This window comes from Sorghum bicolor, chromosome 2, assembly GCF_000003195.3.
Source record: "Sorghum bicolor cultivar BTx623 chromosome 2, Sorghum_bicolor_NCBIv3, whole genome shotgun sequence".
Lineage (NCBI taxonomy): Eukaryota > Viridiplantae > Streptophyta > Magnoliopsida > Poales > Poaceae > Sorghum > Sorghum bicolor.
Window position 1 is genome coordinate 72,101,386 of NC_012871.2, and position 21,934 is coordinate 72,123,319.

The following is a 21,934-nucleotide window of genomic DNA, read 5'->3' on the forward strand; positions in this document are numbered from 1 at the left end:
AGGTGGAATTGGCTCTTGGGACCGCCACTGGTTGGTAGGTCACCTCTATGGTGGCATCCCGGCCGCCACGTGTCGGCGGCCAGCCCCCGGACGCACGGCCCACGCTGGATGTGGACGCGCCACATGCACGCACCCAGCTGGTTTTGGTTTGGGATCACCGCCGAATCAAGACGCGCCGTGGCGACGAGCCCCGCTACTCGCAGTCGCTGGCATGGGCCACGACGAGCAACGACGGGCGCCGCCCACGTAGTCACGTTCGTAGTACGAATTGGCAACACACAGAAACAGGGGCCCCGGCCGCGTCCGCGTCCGCTCGGCCCTGCTCGACCCACCAAACCAATCGTGAGCTCCGTGTGCGCGTGCCACTGCCCACTGCCCTGCCGCGCGCGACGGCCGATCGAGCGCGGGCGATGCAATGTGTGCGTGCTGCACGTCGCCGGCCGGCGCGCATCTCGGCACACGATGACGCGACCAGGTGGTGGAGCGTGGAGGAGGCAGGAGGCCGCCCGTTTCGTTGCTCGGCCGGCCGGTTTGGACGTTTGGTAATGGTTTTGGGTTAGGCCGCGCGCGCGCCTGGCTCGAGCCCGTGCGATTAAAAGTTCGGGACAGCTGCGAGCTGCGGCCACACCACACCTACACTACACGCGCGCCCACCGCATGGGGCTTGCGATGATTGACCGGGGCGCAAATAATTGCCGTCGCCGTCGCCAAATGATTCGGGCCAGCCACCAATCTCGATATCTAACTACACGCTCGCTTTCCTCCCTGTACCGGCCGATGATGATCTGGGGAACGAGTTAAGCAGCGCCCTTTTTGAATTACGATCCGCCTGATCATCGATCGATCGCGTTCGCGCGTGTACGTCGTTGATGCTCCTTTTCTGAATTTAGATTAGGTTAGGCGTACGGCCACTGTGGATAAAACTGCGGTCACGTCAGGTCATCATTTGCCCGTGGAAAAGTCCTGGCAATCGGTCTTCCGAACTCGGTCGTTGCTCGTCGGTCGACCTGTGCCCGCTGCCTAGGCGGCAGTGGCAGGCCAGGAAGCGGACGCCGCGCGATGCTGCTTCCGGCTGATCAGCTCATGACAGCAGAGAGCGGAGCTGCTACTGCTTGCTGGGCCAATGTCCGCGTAACGTCATTAGCATATCAGTCTTTAAGAAAAATAAAATAAATGGGTACTATTGGTACTTATCTCGGCCTAAGTTAAAAATATACTACTCCTGGATGAGCTGGAAACTGCTATTTGTAGGAGTAGTGGAGTACTACTTTCTTGGTTTACCTTTTCCGGTTTGATTGACCAATAGGATAAAAATCATTTCTTCTCTGTTGAACTTTTCTTATCTCGCCGGAAACTATAGGAACTACGCCACCCGTTTCTCCAGAACCCGATAGGTATGTCAACGGTGCACGCTCAGCAGAAACTGCAACCGGACGACTTTGGAATTTCGAATTGTAAGTATCATTCTAAGGGGGCGCCACGGCTATTACAGTCGAACATTTCTGTCGTCGCGTTCCAAAAGTACGCGTAAAGGCATCGATTGACCGCAGCGCTGCAGGGCATTTCGATTCGCGATGCTAGGACAACAGAACTCTTCCGAGGAGACCACTTCTCTTTCGTGTGTTGCATTGAACTTTGAATTCTTATATGAGCAATGACAATGTCCACATGATCATCATCACAATAATAATAATAATAGGCAGGGAGAGCACTATATTATTGGCAAGTTGCAAGTTCATGCCGGCCGTTCAAATCAGGCACCGTCCCTTGGTCTGTTCTTCTCTTTTAGGTGCTCAATGATGCACAAACGTCGGATCAGACTAATAAGATTATATATATATTGCAAATTTATGGTATTGCTAAATCACATGGAGCACTTTCTTTTTCCAAAGGAAAAAAATCGAGATACGATTCCATGATGCGCAAATTTGATAATGGTGTATTGACATGTGCAATAATTTACTCCGATTAAGAAATGCTGGATCGATGAGATCTGGAGCATAGTATAAGTACTGAAACAGTAGATTTTTAATACATGGCTCTGATTGTGTCCAGAAAATGACAACTGTTCTTGCACAGTTCAGGTTTCAAAGCCAGAGCGTGTAATGTTTCGAACCTTTGCCAACCACGAAGAGACAGGGTGCGTTTTGAGCTTCTGACATGTCGCGCGGCAACCTGAATCTGAATTACAGTACTCCAGCTAACTAGTACGGAGTACCCCATCTCAAAATTGTTTTCTTCACAATTTAACACACTTTATTCATTTCAACTGTAGGTAAACCGTACTATAATCCTGTACTGCTCCATGTACTCTTGCTATGATTTGTATGTAGATACTTCTGGGGAACTGGAACAAAAACGAATCAAATCCAAGAAGATTCCTGCTGCCTGTTTCATATTGCCACCCCCCTCGACGGTCGACGTTTTCTTGCTCTCGTAACAACATTTCTGAGCTGTCACTGATGTGCATGTCTCTCCGGAGACCTACAGGTGTAGCTGTCCTGTCAGCATATGAAACTAGCGCGGGAAAATGAGATCTGGACATCATTGGGGCTTTGCCCGCGACCCCCTGTAGGGTTAATAAACAAGTGATGGCATGTCTCTGTGATTAGCAGCCCTTGATGACATGATGCCGCGCAGGTCTCCTGCAGGTTCTTGGAAGAAAAAATAATCGGGCATGTCCCTGCAGCTTTCGGAGGAGCTGTTGCTTACAAGAGAGATGGAGAATGCAGAGACGAGAGATATGATCTCTTGGCATTTTGGGACCAAACAAAGTGGCTACGTCGGATAAGTCTTTGCTGTGGTTGGGATGACAGGGAAATCGCTCGAGATAGCTTGTCTTTGCGCGGAAACATTTCCGCGACGAGCTCGTGTACCAAGTTCGCCCGTACAGTTTGGTACCAGTACTACTCTAGTAGTGCCAAGATCGGTTCAATTATTTTGACAAGCTTTGTTTTGTCGGTGTTGGACATAAACTTGGACAGCCATACATGTACAAACATACTCATATAATAGTATGTCACATGTTGAATTCGTAGTTGGAGCAGTAGTTTGCCATGAATCCTCATCTCGCAAGGTGCATACATCAAGTTTGAAGCACCGATCTGAACTTGAAAGTTTTCCAGGAGAAAACTCCCAGTACAAGCAACTTTCAGAACACAAAAAACTTGTGGAATTAGGCCTTGTTTAGTTGGTGAAAATTTTGAGTTTTGGCTATCGTGGTATTTTCGTTTGCATTTGACATTTTTTGTCGAACCATGGACTAACCACACTCAAAAAATTTGTCTTACAAATTACAAGCGAACTATACAATTAGTTATTTTTTTAATCTATATTTTATGTTTTATGCATGTGCTGCACAATTTGATGTGACAGAAAAATCTTTAAAGCTTTGTAAAAAAATTTCAGGAACTAAACAGCCTCTTAATTGTGTGCTAACCAATAGTTTCTACTTTGAATATATATCAATCAAGGGTACTGTTAGACTGTGACAGATAAAGTGATCCAAACAATATAAAGAAACGATGGCGGCAGGTATCGTGATCCTGGGTAAACTATATTTTTAGGCTAAAAAATTCCAAAGCGATAAGAGAAAAGAACAATGAGAAAATGACATGATTCTCTTGCTACAGAAACGGGCCGTTCAGTTTAAGGTGATGGAATTGTCGTCACCAACCAAACCAAGTGTGCATGAACGCCACCAGTCGCTGATATGTGATATTCCAAAGCCAAATAAATGCTCTCATTCACCTCTTTATGCTAAAATAAAAAAAAAACACAAACAGAAAAGCACAGTTCCTACGCTATCTCTAAAGAAACACAAAACAAACACGGCTCGTTCTTTTAGGGAACAAAACAAAGCATTTCTGGAAGTTGACCACCGCACAACAGTACTTACAACGCAACGTATTTTGCATCGATCATTTTCAGCCTCATTCATTTTCCAAATACGCGGCACCGTATCGTTGAATGGGATTTTGGTTTAGGGGTGAGGAACAGTGCGTGTGGTGGGTGATGAGCCTGCGATATTGTTTTAGTTTATAAGCAGGTACTCTTCCTACAGAAAAATGAAATGAAAAAAAGGCGAGCAGATACGGGAACATCCGTGACGCACTTCAGTTGTTAGGGAAGCAGCGTCCCTGCTTCCTTCTTCTCTTCTCTCAGGTCTATCTATCTCTGTCTCGCAGTTGTTGGGCTGTAGCCGGCCTGTAGGTGATGTGTGGTGCGTCATGAAGACGACGCTTGGAAACGAATAATCCGGAGCTGAGCTGACGGGAGTGAGGTGATCCATCGGTTTTGTGCTGGCGCCGGCAAGCTCGTCGTCGGCAGACTGCTGCGTGAACCGTGTGGGTTGGCTGCAGCCACAGAGAGTGCCAATGGTTTGCTTCACTTTCAGTCACTCCTTTGCGTTGGGACTGAGCGTGCTCTGGATGGGAAATGTGCTTGCTGCTCTGTGTTCTGTGGTGATGGCAACCATTTGAGCCGGAAGACTGCAACCATTTTTGACAAATTTTGTTGCAAAGTTGTACTAGTACTGTTCAACCTGTCTGTCTTGTCGTCGTCGCCTAGTTCCCTCGAATCTTTCAAAGAATTTCTGGTTCTGTGTCACTTCTGCCGACTTGCTACTCCTACGTTAGCAGTAGGAGGAGTACTACACAGGGATGGCTGGAGAGTATGGAGTGGAAGTGCAGACAGATCACAGATCCTACTGTCGGCTGGATACTTCTCAAATTCGCCATCGTGGATTGCAAGCAAGCTGTGCGGTACTGTGGAGTAAAATCTACTGTTGCGTTTCGTCCATTCTTTCGAGTCATACAGAAGTGACATGCTGTCAATTACTCCGGCGCCAGACTACGACGGCAGCAGATCGTATGATCGGATCAGACAGCAACGGCGCTATATAGCCTCTGTCCCTCCGGATAATTCCAACAACGAACAGTCGATGGAATGAAAGCAGGGATGTTCCAGATTTATAATAACCAGGGTGAGTAGGGTAGCCGGTAGCGTAATGATTTCACGGTGAACTTTGACCGGCTTTGGTTTGCTTTCAGTTGAGGGAGTGATGGATGGCGCCTAGTACCTGATTAAATGAAATGAAATTTGACGCATCTCGCAGCAGCAGCATCAGAACAACTGGCGGTGCAAGTGAGGAAGTGTCGGGCGTGCGTCGGGTGATACCTCTCGCTCTCGCTTTCGAGCGCGACGTGCAATCCCGCGCCCATATCCTCCTGCCTGCGCCCGTCGTCACGGCACGGACCAACTCGAGACCCTATTCGCTCGCTGCACCATGTCTCATCGTCATCGATCTGAGAGTGAGAGGAACAGCAGTCAGCAGGCAGGTCGTCCGGTGTCTGCCAGACTGCAACGAGGGAGACGCCAAGTCTCAGTAGGAAAACTGCCGAAACTCTAGGCGCTCTGCGACCTCAAGACGTGAAGGCCTTATGGTCTTACCCGGTCCAGACTCCCCTTCAATGAAGGCCCATGTAGGCCGATAATGATCCATGATGGCAGGACGGGTCGACAATTTGTTCGAAGGTTGTGTAATGGACGGCCCAATATCATTTCTTGTCAGGCTTGGAAAGTGAATCCCGTGGCCTGAGCTACGTCGGCCTTTCCGATTTGGACAACTGTGGAGTGTGGACAGATCTCTGATGAAAATGAAAAGCCCTTTTTTGTTTTGACCAGTGGATGCGCAGTCTATAACTATTGACAAGCTCACAAGTCACAACACAGGGTTCATATATATATATATATATATATATATATATATATATATATATAATGTTTACCCGTAGGTGCCCATAAGAAATAATCTCTTTTTGATACAATTTTACTTATTTATTTGAATTAACTTAAACTTGAGCTGAATTTAATATGATATTTTTGATATAACCTGTTTACCCATGGCCTCCGATAGATTTTGATTTCTGACAATAAAATCCCTGTCACACCTAAGCGCATGATGAAATAATCTCAAGATCTACTGATTTAGTCCGTCGAAGGTGCTCATAGAGATAGGATTTGCGATATGTGTTCATCGGGATGACTGTACGTGCATGATATGGACGTCTACAATGTACTATTTAATTTAAAAAAGAATACACAAATCTAGAAACAAATAGAAATGTATGAAAGACATTTTACCAATGTAGATCAAGACATCAATGCTAGTCAGATCAAGAAAGTGGAATTGTTTTGGTAAAATTGTTCTAGATCTAGATCTAGATCCACTCGATAAATGTTTTAGATAATGAATCAAAATCACTTGATAAGACCATTTAGCTGGTAGATTAGATTCTAATTTCATAAAAATATTTATTAATAAAAAATTTGTAAATAAAAATATGTTTAAAAAATTTGAACTTTTTATGACTGGGGAATAACTTAAATCTATCCTATTTTAATAAGCTACACTTTAAAAAGCACGGCTAGAAAAAAAATACAGTTGCTAGTGTCCATGAGAGACTAAAAACAAAATCAAGCGAAACCAGGGTGGAGTCGTTTCATCGAGACAAAAATCACAAAACAATACAAAATGTTCTGAGGCAGAATTCGTTCATAGTTATAGTATATAAAAAATAATATCAAACTCTTACAACAACAAGTCGATATATTATAAAATCCATTTCATAGTGAATCTATTGATATTATTTAGTGTGATAAGTATCAATATTTCTTATATGTATCATCGCACAAAAAATCTTATATAAATATGGTTAAACTTAATATTATGCAAAAACTACGTCCTTTTGGGACAAAGGGGATACACCATTTGGAAATGTTGAAACAATTGATTGTTCAAATAAAATTTCTTGAGCCCAAAGGAAAATTGGTCAATATACAAACACCTTACTTTTGGAGGTGTAGTAATTTGTCATATGAAATTATAGAATGACTTTAGAAGTCATTTTTTTTTCAAAATATTCATGGAGTGCCATAACAAAATACAATTAGTATTGCAACAACGGACATATTTTTCTCGTTCTAAAATATAGTATATCGTGGCTTCTAAAATTTATATTAAAATATAACACATTCTATGTAATGACAATGCTTAGAATGACATTGTTTATTTAAAAGGAAAACACATTTTTGGGAGAAACTTCTTAATTGACTATAATTTATGGGCATATGTGTTATTTGAGTGGTTTCTTAATGTTCTATTTTTTTAGAATGGACTATATTACAGAAATAGTATTTGATCTACTAGTAAATATTATAAGAATCAGTAAAAAAAAGAAAAATGAGATCCAGACAACCTGACTTTGAGTACTTTAATCACGAGACTACGAGAAATCCATCAATCCACCTCACTGCTCTCTATTTGGAATTCCCATGGCAGACGTACACAAATAGGCTGTGTTTTCTCAGACACTGGAAACTGATGCAGAATAAGGCCTTGTTTAGTTCTAATTTTTTTTTGTAAAAATAGGAATAGTATTATTTTCGTTTGTATTTGACAAATATTATCCAATCATGTACTACCTAGACTCAAAAGATTCGTCTCGTCAATTCCGACCAAACTGTGCAATTAGTTTTTATTTTCGTCTGTATTTAATACTTCATGCATGCGTCTAAAGATTTAATGTGACGGAGAATCTGAAAAATTTTGTAAAATTTTTTGAGAACTAAACAAGACCTAAAAAGAACCCCTGCAAATTGAGATGATTCGAGCTGGGTGCGTAGCTTGTTTTCCTCTTCTTGTTTCTTTCAGGAACCAGTGGCGTATTCTTTTTGTTTTGCTTGTGCTTGTGTCCACGTTCTAGGCCTTGTTTACTTTCAAATTTTTTTACAAAATAGGAATAGTAGTACTTTCGTTTGTATTTGACAAATATTGTCTAATTATGGACTAACTATGTTCAAAAGATCCGTCTCGTCAATTCTGACCAAACTGTGCAATTAGTTTTTATTTTCATCTATATTTAATACTTCATGCATACGTCTAAAGATTCGATGTGACGGAGAATCTGAAAAATTTTGCAAAATTTTTGGAAACTAAACAATGTTGACGCTGCTTGGGGTTGTCGGTCTTGGTAGCCTATTCGCTTGAGCTTTTGATATTAAAAACAGGCATTTGCATAAGCTATTTCTTGCAGCGTGATTAATCTTCTGCTTTAAGGTTTGGTCGAGGATCGTATACGGACGCAACGCAATATTGGCTTCGCTTTGCCACCGTCCTCATCTAGAGAAGTTGTATATACAGCAGGGAAAATCGTGTGCGCGTACGTGCTTCTCTGTTGTGTAACGAGATGTCTCTTCTGCGGCCTGGTTGATGGCGCGTGGATACTGTGGTTTCCGAACCCAAATTCGACACGCACGCGACGGCGGCGCGGCGCGTGTCGGCGTGTGGCAAAGACGTCCCTCGTGACGCCCGTCGCGAACGTGGTGGAACCGTGGAAGTGGAAGCCCCTGGACCATTCGGTGCACTGGTGCAGTGCAGCTCTTTGGCCCCGGGACCCGGCCCAGACAGACGCACGGCGCGCGGCGGAACCAGCGGCTGACAAGTTGCCGAGCGACCGTGCCACGCGGTGGACGCGCACTCGCGCGCCGCCGAGCGTCAGTGCGCTACCGCTGCGCACCTGCCGTGCCGGCGGCCGCGGTATTCCGGTCTTCCAGAGCAGCTCCGCGTGGGAGCAGCCGCCAGCCGGGTGGGGGTGGGCAGATGGCGCGAGCCGGGTGGTGGAGCCGTGGAACGCTGGAGTCTGGAGACATGGCCGTGCGCCCGTGCCCACTTGCCGCTGCCGGTGAAGAGAATATCCGGGGGTGATGCGGTGCGGCGAACGATTCGGCCCAGGGGTATCTCCTGCTGCGCCGTTTCGGGTCAGATGCCAATAAACGATGTACAGTAGGTTTCGTCCAAGTTACCGTAACTGTAATTTGGTTAGTTATTTCTCGAATTGGACTGCTGAAGATATATAAGAGAGATGACTGGCTAGTACACGGCATGACGCGGGGACGTTCCGAGCACACGCTAATTAAGCCAAATCCTCTCGTAACTGAACAATGGCAAGGTCGTGAATTAAAATTCATCTTGACTAGAACGATGTCCGTGCATTGCCGCAGAAGCTACGAATGATTCCGAGTAAAATTAGACTACTTCTAATTAGGCCCTGTTTAGTTTCCCACCCAAAATTTTTTCATCCATCCCATCGAATCTTTGGACACATATATGGAATATTAAATGTACATAAAAAAATAAACTAATTACACAGTTTGGTTAAAAATCGCGAGACGAATCTTTTAAGCCTAGTTACTCCATGATTAGCCATAAGTGCTACAGTAACCCACATGTGCTAATGACTGATTAATTATACTTAATAGATTTGTCTTGCAGTTTCCTGAAGAGCTATGTAATTTGTTTTTTATTAGTTTCTAAAAATCCCTCCCGACATTCTTCCGACATATCCGATGTGACATCCAAAAAATTTTCATCTCCAATCTAAACAGGGCCTTACTTGCACGAGAGATAGATTATTTTAAATAGGTTTAAGTGGGCAATACGGTATGCTGTCATAGACAAATAAAAGGCATGTTAGTGGATGTTGATATATCTTAGTAACATGGATAACTTACGTGAATGTTGCTGATGTCAAATGTCTTGTATGTTTATATAGAGTGCTATTGGAGTGTTATAGATATGCATTGGTATAAATATAAATATATCTCACACGATGCCTTGTTCAATAAGCACCTGATCGTTTTTTTTATATAGCAGATATTAAGATTTTAAAAAATCTCTTGAAGTTTATCAATTGCTACAAAAACCAATGTCTCGCTAAAAGATATATGGGATTTTTTTAAAAGTAGACTGTGGATATATCGATACTCATACTATTTGATTAATGCAGATACGCCTAAACATTTAAAGTAAAGGGTGCACCCTATGTAGCTAACGACAGCAATATATAATTTTTCTTTTTTTTTCAAAGGTCATTGAGAGAATTTACACACATTAAATTTCTAATAAAATATAAGTGCACACTGCAATTTCGTAAACAAACTAACCCACTAAATTTATCATACAATTCTCCTTTCACACCAGTGCACAATTTAATTAAGCGGTTTAACTAGAATCACAAAAAAAACTTTTATTTTTTATATATATCTATAAATTAGAAGGCACGCACACATCTTCTGCGCGTTCTTGAAAAAGCACAAGGCTGGCTGATAGAGGACCAGCTAGTTTCCCTTCTGGATAACGAGGAAAAGCCGTGAATGAAGAAAATCAAAACGAGAAAGAAAAGGTACTACACACAAGAAACAAAATGGGAGTGGAATAAAAAATAGCCGCGTGCCCTAGCTGCCATTCCGGGCCTCTCCCGTTCCCGTCCCTTCCAGCCAGCGCCGCTTCTTCCTTCGAACCCCGCACTACCGCTCGTTTATACGCCAGCGACGCCGCCCCCATCTCGTCTTCCTCTCCTCCTCAAGCAAAAGGCGAGCGCGAGAGAAACCTGAAGCCACTTCCCAGCCCGCTCCGCCCCTCGCCGCGATTTCCTCACATGGCAGCGCTGCTTCTCCGCGAGTCACTCGAGAGGAACGACGGCCCCTGCTTCTGCTTCTCCGACCCCTGTCCCTGCGCCGACACGCGTCGCCCCTGTTCCGATCTCGCCGCCCCCGCCGCCGGTCCCTTCTCCTCCCTCCGCGTCCATCGCACCTGCTCCTGATCCCGCTCTCTTTCCTCCCTTCTCCCGCCGTTATTTGTGATTGCGGCTCTGATTCTTGCTTCCACGGTCTGTCTCGCGGTTCCTGGGAGCTTCTGAGTTCTGGTTCTGTCCCTGACCGGTGTTGCCATGGGGAAGAGTGAGTTTCTCTTGACGCCGATTGATTGGTGGTGTCTTTTGATCGATGGGTGGTGTAGTGGTTGGTTCTGAATTTCTGATTGGTGATTTGGGGGCGTTGGTTTGTGCAGGCAAGAAGAGCAAGGCCCGCGGCGGCGGGGACGACCTGCTCGACAGCAGCGACGCCGACAGCGTCGGCTCCTCGTCCACCGCGCTGTCGGATCTCTCCATCTCGTATGCCACCGAGCACGTCAACTCGCAGGAGTTCGTCCTCGACAAGTACATCGACGCGCTCTACGAGAAGAGGTCAGGAGGTCACCCTTTACGCTTCTAGGATTCTCTAGCATATCGTTTTGGTTGTTTGCTGTTCAGGCGCTGATGGTCAAGTAGGCATTTCTGTGCGAGTGCTGTTCACTTCGACTTCGTTGGCTGTACTTAACTTATGTGGAGGCATAGATGGTTTACTATGTGGCATCATATTGTAGCTGGCTGACCCAATTGTAGTTGGCCCGGGCAACACGGTTTTCTTGTTTGTTTGCATGATGTTCCCTACTTAATGCACGGACTCGTATTGGACTATAGTTCACTGTACTTAAATTACAGTTGTCTATTGTTTTTGTTTTACTTTGCAAGGTCCGGACCCATGATAATCTGATGACTACTTGTATTTACTTGCACGAGAAATAGATTATTATAAATAGGTATAAATAGGATTCAGTAGTGCATAGAGTTTTTACTGTGGTTGAAGGTCTTCTTGGCCATTAATGCTCATTGTGTTTTCATAAACTAACAACTATGCATTGCGCTGATGTTACTGTATGTATTGTCTTCTAGGGGGTCTACAAGAGAGGCAGCATTGGTTAAACTGGTTGATGCCTTTGAAAGTTTTATGCTCCATGGCCTTGTGGAGAATAGGTATGTTATATTCTGTTAGTGAGCCATGAGGCCTTAAATTATGAAATGTTGCATGGATTTTTTTTGCTTATTTTCCTGTAAGTCATGTTGTGAATTACCATGAACTCACCAACCTTCCCATGTGTCACATGGTTACATTATGTGCTATCATGCTAGCTCTCTTTCAGGTATGGTATGTTTTATCTGAATCCACTTGGTGAAATGTATAATCATTGTGTGTGTTTATGCTTTTGAAGGTATGCCACACTGCTGAGTCAATTCAATAATTCCATCAAAAAGGGATCTACTAAGGAGGTTTTTCTGGCATCTCATGCCATTGGTATGTATATATACTATCCCTTGTTCACATTAAGTAGTTCAAAGCAAATACTGTTGTTTTATGACACTGTATTTGGTCATTTTGAGTCATTAGGGTTATTGGCTATTACACTCGGTGCTGGGAGCAGTTCACGTGAAATAATGGAGGAGTCGCATCCCCAACTCTGTAGGATACTTCAAGCTTGGTCTGATGCATCAAAGATGATATCTGTATGTATTTTTTGTTGTTGTCATTTGACTTCCAATCCTTCTGCACTCCCAGTGAAGGGAATCTAAACTGACCTTCTGTAGGCACTTGATTGTTTGGCTATCATCACATTTGTTGGCGCAACTGATCTGGCTGAAACAGAGTTATCTTTGAAAGCCATGTGGGATGTGATTCATCCAAAGTCTGGTTCAAATGTAATGTTTCCCATTTACTTGTTATTGTATTTTGCAAGCTAATGTTGAAAGGAGCTGCATCCAGTTTTCTATGATGACTGAACATGGTTGTAATCTCTGCAGGTGGGAACTGTTCGGAAACCTAAGCCTCCTGTGTTAGCAGCTGCTCTATCTGCATGGACATTTCTCCTGACTACTATTGGTTCATGGAGAATAAATACTGATAGCTGGAAAGAGTTAGTGTTTTCTGTTTTTCTCCTGTTGTATGTTGGTGCACGCTAACCTATCGGTGGATTTATACCTAACTTACCTTTCTTCTACTTGCTAGGCCCATTGCATTTCTCTCCACTCTTTTGGAAGCAGATGATCGTGCTGTTCGAATGGCTGCTGGTGAAGCATTGGCTTTGTGCTTTGAGTTAAATCTGCTTGATGTTTCTTCTTGTGAGGATGGCGATGTTAACACGGGAGGAACTGGTGGTTCTAAGAACAAGCTTTTCTTGGATATGCAAGCATTAAAAGCCAAAATATCAGGTCTGGCCTCTAATCTCTCTGCTGAGGCTGGGGGGAAAGGTGCAGACAAGAAAAACCTTACTGACCAAAGAGACTTGTTTCAAAGGATCTTAGATTTTGTCAAGGTTTGTTTGTATCTGCTCTAGTTAAGAGTTTCAAATCCTTGTTTCTGTTTCACTTAATTGGTGATCCTCCTTTTGTAGTATGGTGACTGCCCTGAAGAATCGATCAAGATTGCTGGAAAACGTGATGTTTTAAGGGTGTCGTCATGGTCTGAATTAATCCAGGTGCTTGTTTTTCTCCCCTCCTTGGCTTGCAAAATGTAAATATTCTTTCATGTTCTCATTAGCTATTTGTTTTCCTTGTTAATCAGTTGAATTTCTTAAAGCGGTTTCTGGGGAAGGGCTTTCTGAAGCATGTTCAGGTTAGTGTCTTCTGAATGGTTATTTATAAACGATGTATTTAGTAGATGGTATGACAAATTTTGAGTTCCTCTCATACAGGAGAATGGACTTCTTCAGGATATCTTTGACATTAAGGTTGACAAAGCTGAAACCCTGTCGTCCACTGATAAGGTAATAAATCCCTGACATAGATGTTGCGAGTTGCAATGGTAGTTCTAAGTTTGTCAAAGTTGAACATTTTTATTTATGAGTCCATACCAGTAGTCTTTTTACTACAGACTGGTCATACAATGCCCAAAAGTTCACTCGTTCAGTAAAAGCTGATTATATAACCAGGATAGAAGTCTAGAAAAGTAGAGTACAATTGGATATAAAGGCTAGCAAGATGGAATCTAATAGCTTCTTTGGGTTTAGGCTTCCATTGTTGTATTTTAGGCACCTTCCTGACCTAGGCATAATGTTGCCTTCTTGTCTCCTTGTTTGCTTTGTGTAAGTTGGTTGGCAATTTAAACAATGGTACAGGAAAAATGCTATGTTGGCAATTTCATGTGTGATTTCAGTAAAAAGCTAGATACCATTATTGGCTTTACTGTATCCCATGTAGTAAAATTCATTTTCCTTTAAATAAAGTTTTGATCTGTCTGTATGAACTGTTCAGATTTGATTCCTAAAACTCTCTTATGTTCAAGTTTCTCATGTTGATCTGCCTGTTCTCTTGGTTTGCTTTTATTATTATATATCAATTTCTTATCACAAACAACCCAAACCTCTTGCAGAAAATCTTTAGGTCTGAAGAGGAAAAAGAAAGAGCTCTGAAATTAAACAAGGAACGTCGTCTAGCCCAGGTAATGCTAACATGAGATGTCCTCTTCATGTGAAGAACTCTCCTTGTCGTCACCCTATGTTTCTTCAGCGTCAAACTATAATAATTAAAATAATTTTATGGATACCTGGACACCTGGTTCCCTAACAGCATAAGGAATCCTAACTGGCGCTCTAAGAGTAATCCTTGTAAATGTTTTTGGTCCTCTTCGGCTGGCTACTAGCTGGCCGTAAAATTTTGACTGATAAATTCAAGCGAACAGGGCCTTTGTTTTCCCTCATGTTACTGTGGGTTTGCTGGGGTGGTGTTTGGTTACATGTTGGTCTCGCCTTCTATGCTTTTGATAGCCAGCGAAAACATATGCAACAACTATAGTCTGAATAATACTAATACACGTATGATGTTTTGATCATTTCAGGTAAGGAAGAATGCCGTCATGTTGGACGACTAACATGGTCACTTGGGTGGGAAGAACCATTCTGCGTCTCCTTTCAAACTACTCCGTATTATTACTGGCACATTTCACTGGAGGTTGTGCCATCATGATTGTGTACTTTGAGATACTGGAGTTATACTATTATAGTGCACCTAAACAAATTGCTATTTCGTGCATATGGAACGTCAGATAGCACGATTTATGTTGAAGTTCAGCATGATTTGGCGGGAATAGTCAAGAATTACTTCGAAGTTCACTAGGCAGTTTTGTTCTGAGGCCCACCTCATTCGAAGACGTTCTGTTGTTGCGTGACAGTTGCATCAACTGTACCCAGCCCGTCGTCGACAAATTGGCACGGCCTAGGACCGTCCCTTCCATGGTTCAAGGCACACACCAAACTGTTACTACTGTAGTAACCAGTATTGGATTTAGAAGTTGTTTTACATAAGGTTTGAGTTAAATATTGGAAATCTAAATCATCAACAATTTTAAATTGTTAAGTTTGTAAATGTAAAAATTATATGAGTAGATTTGTTTTGAAAAATATTTTTATAAAGTATACATATATTATTTTTTTAAAATATTTTTATAAAATAAGAGGTTAAGGCCTTGTTTAGTTTACCCTAAAACCAAAATTTTTTTAAAGATTTTTCGTCACATCGAATCTTGCGGCACACTTATGGAGCATTAAATATAAATGAAAATAAAAACGGATTACACAGTTTGTTTGTAAATCGCGAGACGAATCTTTTAAGGCTACTTTATGATTGAATAATGTCTGTCAAATAAAAACGAAAGTGCTATAATGTTGTTTTCTTAAAAAAATTTTGAAACTAAACAAGACCTAAAGTTATATTAGAGACTGTCGCTATCCTAAACGACTTTTAAATTCGATATAAAAGAAGTAAATAAATAATAAAATATATACACGGTGATTGGTGAATGGGTACTTAGTTGGCAAATTTTTTAGATTTTAGATAGTACTTTCATTTATATATGATAATTATTGTCTAATTATTGATTAACTAGGTTTAAAGATTTGTCTCATAAATTATAGGTAAACTGTATAATTAGTTTTTAATTTGTCTATATTTAATATTTTATGCATGTAAATTTTGAATTTTTTTTAAAACTAAACAAGTCCTTAGATGGCCGCTCTATTTCCGCAGGCATTTCCAGCACAGGGACATGCTTGTTGAGTGTGCCATTCCAATGACTCACATTGACATGTTGGTGTTTGGGCCCACGCATCATAGAAAGGGGAGCCTAAGCCGTGCGCAACCCTTCTCATCGCCGGCCACTAGTGGCGAGCGAGATTTGGTATTTCCACTTCCACGAAGTCGAATTTATAGATTTAAAATATAGCTAATTACACTACAAATCAGTAACTTTAAACTAAAATTTGCTTTCTAGAATATAGATTTCTAATTAAAATACCAGTTTTTTATATGTTTTGAGCTTAACAGTAGAAAATACTATATATTATAGCATATTTATTCCCGGTAATACAGGTCCGCCCATACCGGCCACCTACGTTACACGAGTACGGGTACGAGTATCCGATACAATACGTATCGGATACGCGGATACACACTTTCTCAAAAAAAAACCCACTAAAATAGTGTATCTGAGTATCCGTATCCGCGTATCCGACGAGTATCGGATACGGATACGTCACCTCGCTTGGAGTATCCGTGTAACATAGCCGGCCACAAGCGGACAAGCCTGCTAGTGCGGCCGCTCGGCCACGCCGCGCCGTGACGATCAGAAGCTGTCCTTCCCGTCGTTCACCGCGGGGGCCTCTCGCTGCTGGCCCAACTGCGCACGCACGCCCGGTGCTGCCGCTCCGCCTAGGTTGCGTGCTCGCCGAGGAGGTGATGCAGGCGCGCGACCCGGTGTTCGCGAGCGACGCACGAGCGCCATGGTCGAGTGCCTCCTCTACATGCGGGATGTCATGTTTGCGCCCACGGTGTATATTGGCACCAGGCACCGCTCGTCGCCTACCTCCTCAGCGCGCACTGCATCAGGTCCATCCGGCATGTCGTCCTGGAGCAGGAGGCTGCCGCCGCCGCGGACCTAAGCAAGCACCTCACCAAGTGCCGCTCCTGGTGCCCAGGAAGCTGCTGGCGGACACCGAGATCCTGGGGTATCAACGTCCCAGCGCACACGCTCGAGCCATGCCCACGCCGCTGCCGCCGTCGCTGCGCGTGGCGGCGCTCCTGCTCTATATCTGCCTAGTAAAAAGCGTAATCTGATAGAGAACAAAAACACGTGCATGAAAAGGTTTACACCAGGTAAGGAAGACGAGTATTCTGCAAAAGAAATCCTATCTGATTTGATCTTTGGGTGTGCTCATTCTCACCTATGGTGAATATGCTCACTATATGAGGCAATGGACTACACCAATGATATTTAATGGAAACACCAATGATATATGCATCAGTTGTTGCTGCCTGCAGTCCAAAAATCACGCTGGGCAATTATCTTTGGAATTTCAATAAAGTAACTATGAAAGGGAGCACGGTTTTGAAACTGCCTCGTTGGGCAATTCCAGCATGTTGGCCATCTCTGTCCGGAAATTAATTTGCCCATAAGGGCAACTCCAACAGTTTGCAAAACATCACTAGGCAAATCTATACTTTTGTCAAGTCTAAAAACCATTTGCCAAGCGAAAAAATAGACATGATCCAACAGTTTGCTACTTGGTTTGGCAAATTTAAAATTCGTGGCCCACATATCTTAACTTGTTGTGGGTCCTCGGCTGGGCGACGCCCTTCAAGCGCACGCGACGGAGATCGATCGCGCGGGCGCCCCTTCACCTCCGACTCTTCCTCTGCCGTGCGCCGATCTCTTCCGCCGCCGCCCGTTCTTCCTCTCTGTCGTCGCCTGTTTGCATCATGATCAGGCATCTGCACCTGTTTGTTACCAGCAGCTGCTGCTTCTCTGTCTGTCGCCTGAAAACAGGACCATGCAATCTTTCACGCCATACTGCGTCTCTTGCATCCTCGGAATCTCGAGGTCGTCGAGACCAGCAAGCTCACCATCAATTTTGTTGGAAACTCTGTTGCGAAGAATGTCAGTCCAAAATCCATCCCCTTCCATTGCAATGACTGTACAAAAAATTAAAATGGCATCATCAATCTGTAAATAGAGATCCCATATGTATAGAAATCCATCCCCTTCAATTATCAAGAATCATCGACCTACAGATCAAGAAAGACTCAGTGCTGCACCTACAGATCGATCCCATGTACAGATCGATTCAGCATGCAACTAGCTGATCGAATACCATGTACATATCGATTCAGCATGCACCTGGCTGATCGGATCGATCCCATGTACAGCTCGATTCACCTAGCTGATCGATCTGTCCTAGACCTAGGCACAGCCGGCAGACTGTCCAGCAACGTGCCAACGTACAAACGATGAAACAGATCGAGAAGGGAAGAAAGCTACCTCTCGACGTCGGTCCTCCAGCTGGCGACGCCGGTCCTCGCGACGTCGGTCCTCCGCGCGACGAAGAAGGGCATCGGCGCTGAACTCTACTACCCGCCACGTCGGTCTCCTCGCTGTTGGAAGGGCCGGAGATGCCAAGTTCCCCAATTTGCCAAGTCCTTTTGCCAACTTGTTGGAGAACATTTTTTGTGATTTTGGCAAAAATCCAAGGATGCCAAATGCTTTTGCCAAACTGTTGGAGAAGAAACTGCCAAGGAGATGGCATTGATACTTGAAGATGAGTCCAATGCGGGGTTTCCAACTAATCCAACGTTAGGCAACTACTGAAAAACCTCATTCATAGTCTCATAGAGAGTTGATGTGATTTGGTCCCTGTCCCTCTTGTATTTGCTGTCATCTATCTGTGCTGACGATGTAATTCCATGTTTCATCATTGTGGCATTCAGAATTTCAGATTCAGTAGATCATTCCAATGACATTATGGATCTGGAATCACGAGGCATACAATAATCAGTTCTACTGTTAACTAAGGAGCAAACTATTAACCTAGATTTGCAGACTCATATAAACTGGTTGTAGAATATGCACAGATATGCTCATCCTTACTTGGAAGTTTTTTTTTGGCAAATGAACATTGGCAGAGCGTCAACCCCAGCACCCAGGGTAGCATGTAGCACCGCCAATCTTAAGCCATGGACGAAACACTGACTAAATGATTGACAATAAGACCTGAGTTAACTGAGCCACCATACAAACCCAAGTCTCTCTGATTGAAGCTGGTCCACTCCCTGAATTCCAATTCAAGTCTCCTTGTTGTTTAGTTGAAACCCAAGCTGGCTCAAAAATAAAGTTCAGGCAGGGACCTGGAGGACATATGCTAGCAGATGCAATGCTATGATGACAAAAGTATTCACCAATAGTTACCACATGAACATTCCCCATCCTTGAAATGGTGAAACCGCCTAACATCCCTAACAACAATCTCCCTTCCAACTGCTTTTGACATGAACATCATCACAGCATGACAATCATCACATATTCTCAAGTTCTTAAGAACTGTAACCGTAGCTCCAGGAGGCAACTTTAGGAGTCCAAAACCAACCGCCAGTCTCTCACTATGTGCAAATAATATATGTTCCTTCTGATGAGGCTCCATGTCATGCAATACAACCTTTGTATCAGGAACATATCCGAGCTTTCTCATCCTGGCGCCAACCATTTCAAGGAATTTGTAAACTTTGTGTGCTTCTGGATGTTTTGTATCACCAACGACAAACACATGAACTTTGTTTCCAGCTTCTATCCAGCTGCACCCAGGTTCCTTCTTAACCCCTCGATCACGCATTAGCTTCCTTACTCTGGCAGCATCTACCCAACGTCCTGCAGCCGAGTAAGTGTTAGACAAAAGGATATATGTACCATCATGCTGCGGTGTCATTTTAAAGAGCTGGTCTGCAGCATGAGCACCAAGTTCCATATCTCCACTAGTCCGGCAACCGGAAAGAATTGCCTCCCAAATGGATGGGGTAGGCTCAAAAGGCATCGTCTTGATCAAGTCTCTAGCTTCTCCAATCCGTCCAGCCCGACCGAGCAAATCAATCAGTCGCGTATAGTGATCTTCTCCAGGTATAATGCCAAAGTCCCTCTTCATGGACTCGAAATATTGAAAGCCTTCATCCACTAGGCCAGAGTGATTGCAAGCTGTCAATACTGTGAGGAAAGAGATCCTATCGGGATATATGCCTTCAGCAACCATGCGATCAAAGAGTTCTAGTGCCTCTCTTCCATGTCCATGCTGCCCAAGGGCTGAAATCATAGCATTCCACGAAACAGAGTCAATATTGGGCATCACAAGGAACATAAGATGAGCTTCTTTCACAGCACCACATCTAGCATACATGGTAATGAGTGCATTTCCTGCAGAATTGCTCCCCTCAAAACCAAGCTGCACAAGATGCCCATGGAGTTGCTTTCCATGCTTCAGTGACCCAAGTTCACCACATGCAGATATAGCGCCAGCATAGGTGTAGTCACATGGCTTGACATCCTCAGCCCTCATCCTGTTAAACAGTTTAAGTGCATCTTCAGAAAACCCTCCATGAACATATCCTGATACCATCACCATCCATGACAACTCATTTTTATATGGCATCTCCTCAAATACTTCAACTGCCTTGTCCAAACAGCTGCTCTCAACATACCCCGATAAAATGGTGTTCCAAGAAACGACATCCTTCGATTTCATATTATCAAATATCCTTCTCGCAACAGCAATATTCCCACACTTTGAGTACAAGGTCACCAAGGCATTGTTAACAGGCAGAGCTGCCTCAGGTACAAAATTTGGCTGCAGCCGAGTGATCTGACCATGGACGGATTTCCCATGCGCAAAGAAACCAGCATTTGCACAAGCACTCAGAACACTCGTAAATGTGAACTCGTCAAGAGGCACCCTTTCCAATACCATCCTTCTAAACAACTCAAACGCCTCCACGACCATTCCTGAATGAACATACCCTGAGATCATGGCATTCCACACAACATCAAACTTCACATCAACCTCCTCGAAAACTGATCTAGCAGCACCAACGTCGCCTCTCCTAACATACCCAACGACCATAGTAGTCCACGTAAGGGCGTCCTTATCCGGCATTTCGTCGAGCACTTTCCGTGCGTCTCGTGTCGCCTCGAGCGCTTCGCACTTCATGTACAGCGCAACGAGCGCGTTGGACACCGACAAGACACCCCCGGCGCCGGACTTGAGCACCGAGCATTGCAGCTGCGCACAGTGCCGGACAGAGATGTTGGGCAGGTGGCCCGCGGCGCTCAGTAGCGCGGTGAACGAATAGTCGTCGGGCCGAAGGGAGCCGGAGGCGAGCAGGGAGCGGAACACGGCGACCGCGGGCGCGGCGTGGGACGCGCGGGCGTACGCGGAGATCACGGCGTTGTGGAGGACGGTGTCGCGGCGCGCCTGCGGGACGGCGTCGAAGAAGGAGACGGCGGCGGGGAGGCGGCCCGCGGCGGCGTACGCGGCGACGAGGGACGTGGCGGCGACGGGGCACGGGTCGGCGCGGAAGAGTGTGGCGGCGGCGGGGAGGTCGCCGGAGAGGGTGTAGAGGTGGATGAGGCGGAGCGTGAGGTGCGGGTGCGGCGGCGCGTGGAGGAGCGCGGAGGTGAGGAGGCGCGCGTGGAGGCAGCGGAGCGCGCGGAGGAAGGAGGAGGAAGTCAGGGAGCGGCTCGCGGCGAGGCGCCGCAGGAGTACGGAGCATTGGTGGGGAAGGGAGGTGACCCCCTGCGGCCGCGCCGGTGGCGGCGGCATCGGCGTCGTGGCGTGGTTGGACCCGGGCGCGCGCCCGCGTCGCACGGCACAGGACCGCGGGGTTTACGGGAGTTTATTATGTTTTTTTCGGCTGTAAAATGTACAAATCGTTCACCGAGTGCGGCCGTGGAAGTTCATCAGAAAACCTGAAGAATTCATCAATTCATCCCCATCTTGCTACGCTCCCCTTCTCCGCCGCCATCCTCCGTCGCTGTGGAGCAACCTCGCTGGGCCTCAGGTCCGTCGCTTGTTGATTGACTTCGTCTTCCTCACGCAGCACTGTTCAAACAGCAGCAGCCGACTGCGAATAAGTGCGGCCTGTTTCTTCGTCTTGCCATCTCGTCTCGTCTTTGAAGGCACCTTTGCAGCTTGAAATCTGTGTTTCCTACTGCTTAGGCCTTGTTTAGATACAATTTTTTTTAGATTTTGACACTGTAACATTTTCGTTTTTATTTGACAAATATTGTCTAATTATAGAGTAACTAGGTTTAAAAGATTTGTCTCATGATTTACAGGTAAAGTGTGCAGATAGTTATTCTTTTTATCTATATTTAATACTTCATGCATCTGCCGCAAGATTCGATGTGACGAAAA

At 44.6% G+C, this 21,934-nt stretch overlaps 2 protein-coding genes across 4 annotated transcripts; one reads left to right on the forward strand and one right to left on the reverse strand.

The window, feature by feature from the left end:
* LOC8078977 (interferon-related developmental regulator 2) lies at window positions 10,303-15,109 on the forward strand. Of its 3 annotated transcripts, XR_002449968.1 has the most exons (14): window positions 10,303-10,800; window positions 10,910-11,084; window positions 11,613-11,693; window positions 11,930-12,012; window positions 12,106-12,221; window positions 12,303-12,413; window positions 12,513-12,628; window positions 12,721-13,027; window positions 13,106-13,189; window positions 13,276-13,326; window positions 13,406-13,477; window positions 14,083-14,151; window positions 14,548-14,660; window positions 14,755-15,109. XR_002449968.1 is itself a non-coding variant. In XM_021453129.1 (13 exons), the coding sequence occupies exons 1-13, from the start codon at window positions 10,791-10,793 to the stop codon at window positions 14,578-14,580; spliced, it is 1,308 nt and encodes a 435-aa protein (XP_021308804.1). In that variant the 5' UTR covers window positions 10,303-10,790; the 3' UTR covers window positions 14,581-14,828. The 3 variants fall into 3 exon arrangements, 2 of the variants coding, with proteins under 2 accessions (XP_021308804.1, XP_002460944.1); XM_021453129.1 differs by having other exon boundaries at window positions 14,548-14,828; XM_002460899.2 differs by having other exon boundaries at window positions 10,304-10,800; window positions 12,516-12,628; window positions 14,548-14,828.
* LOC8078978 (pentatricopeptide repeat-containing protein At1g25360) lies at window positions 17,039-21,803 on the reverse strand. Its single transcript, XM_002463065.2, has 3 exons — window positions 18,628-21,803; window positions 18,022-18,507; window positions 17,039-17,675 (listed from the first exon to the last, which is right to left on the reverse strand). Exon 1 carries the CDS (start codon window positions 21,338-21,340, stop codon window positions 18,932-18,934), a length of 2,409 nt encoding a protein of 802 aa, XP_002463110.2. The 5' UTR covers window positions 21,341-21,803; the 3' UTR covers window positions 17,039-17,675; window positions 18,022-18,507; window positions 18,628-18,931.

What these genes read in the sequence shown, in the direction of transcription:
- LOC8078978 (XM_002463065.2), bottom strand. Translation starts at nt 21,340, where the DNA reads ATGCCGCCGCCACCGGCGCGGCCGCAGGGGGTCACCTCCCTTCCCCAC.
- LOC8078977 (XM_021453129.1), top strand. An exon ending in GGATCTTAGATTTTGTCAAG is followed by an intron (nt 13,028 to 13,105) that starts GTTTGTTTGTAT and finishes CTCCTTTTGTAG; the next exon opens with TATGGTGACTGCCCTGAAGA. An exon ending in CCCTGTCGTCCACTGATAAG is followed by an intron (nt 13,478 to 14,082) that starts GTAATAAATCCC and finishes AACCTCTTGCAG; the next exon opens with AAAATCTTTAGGTCTGAAGA.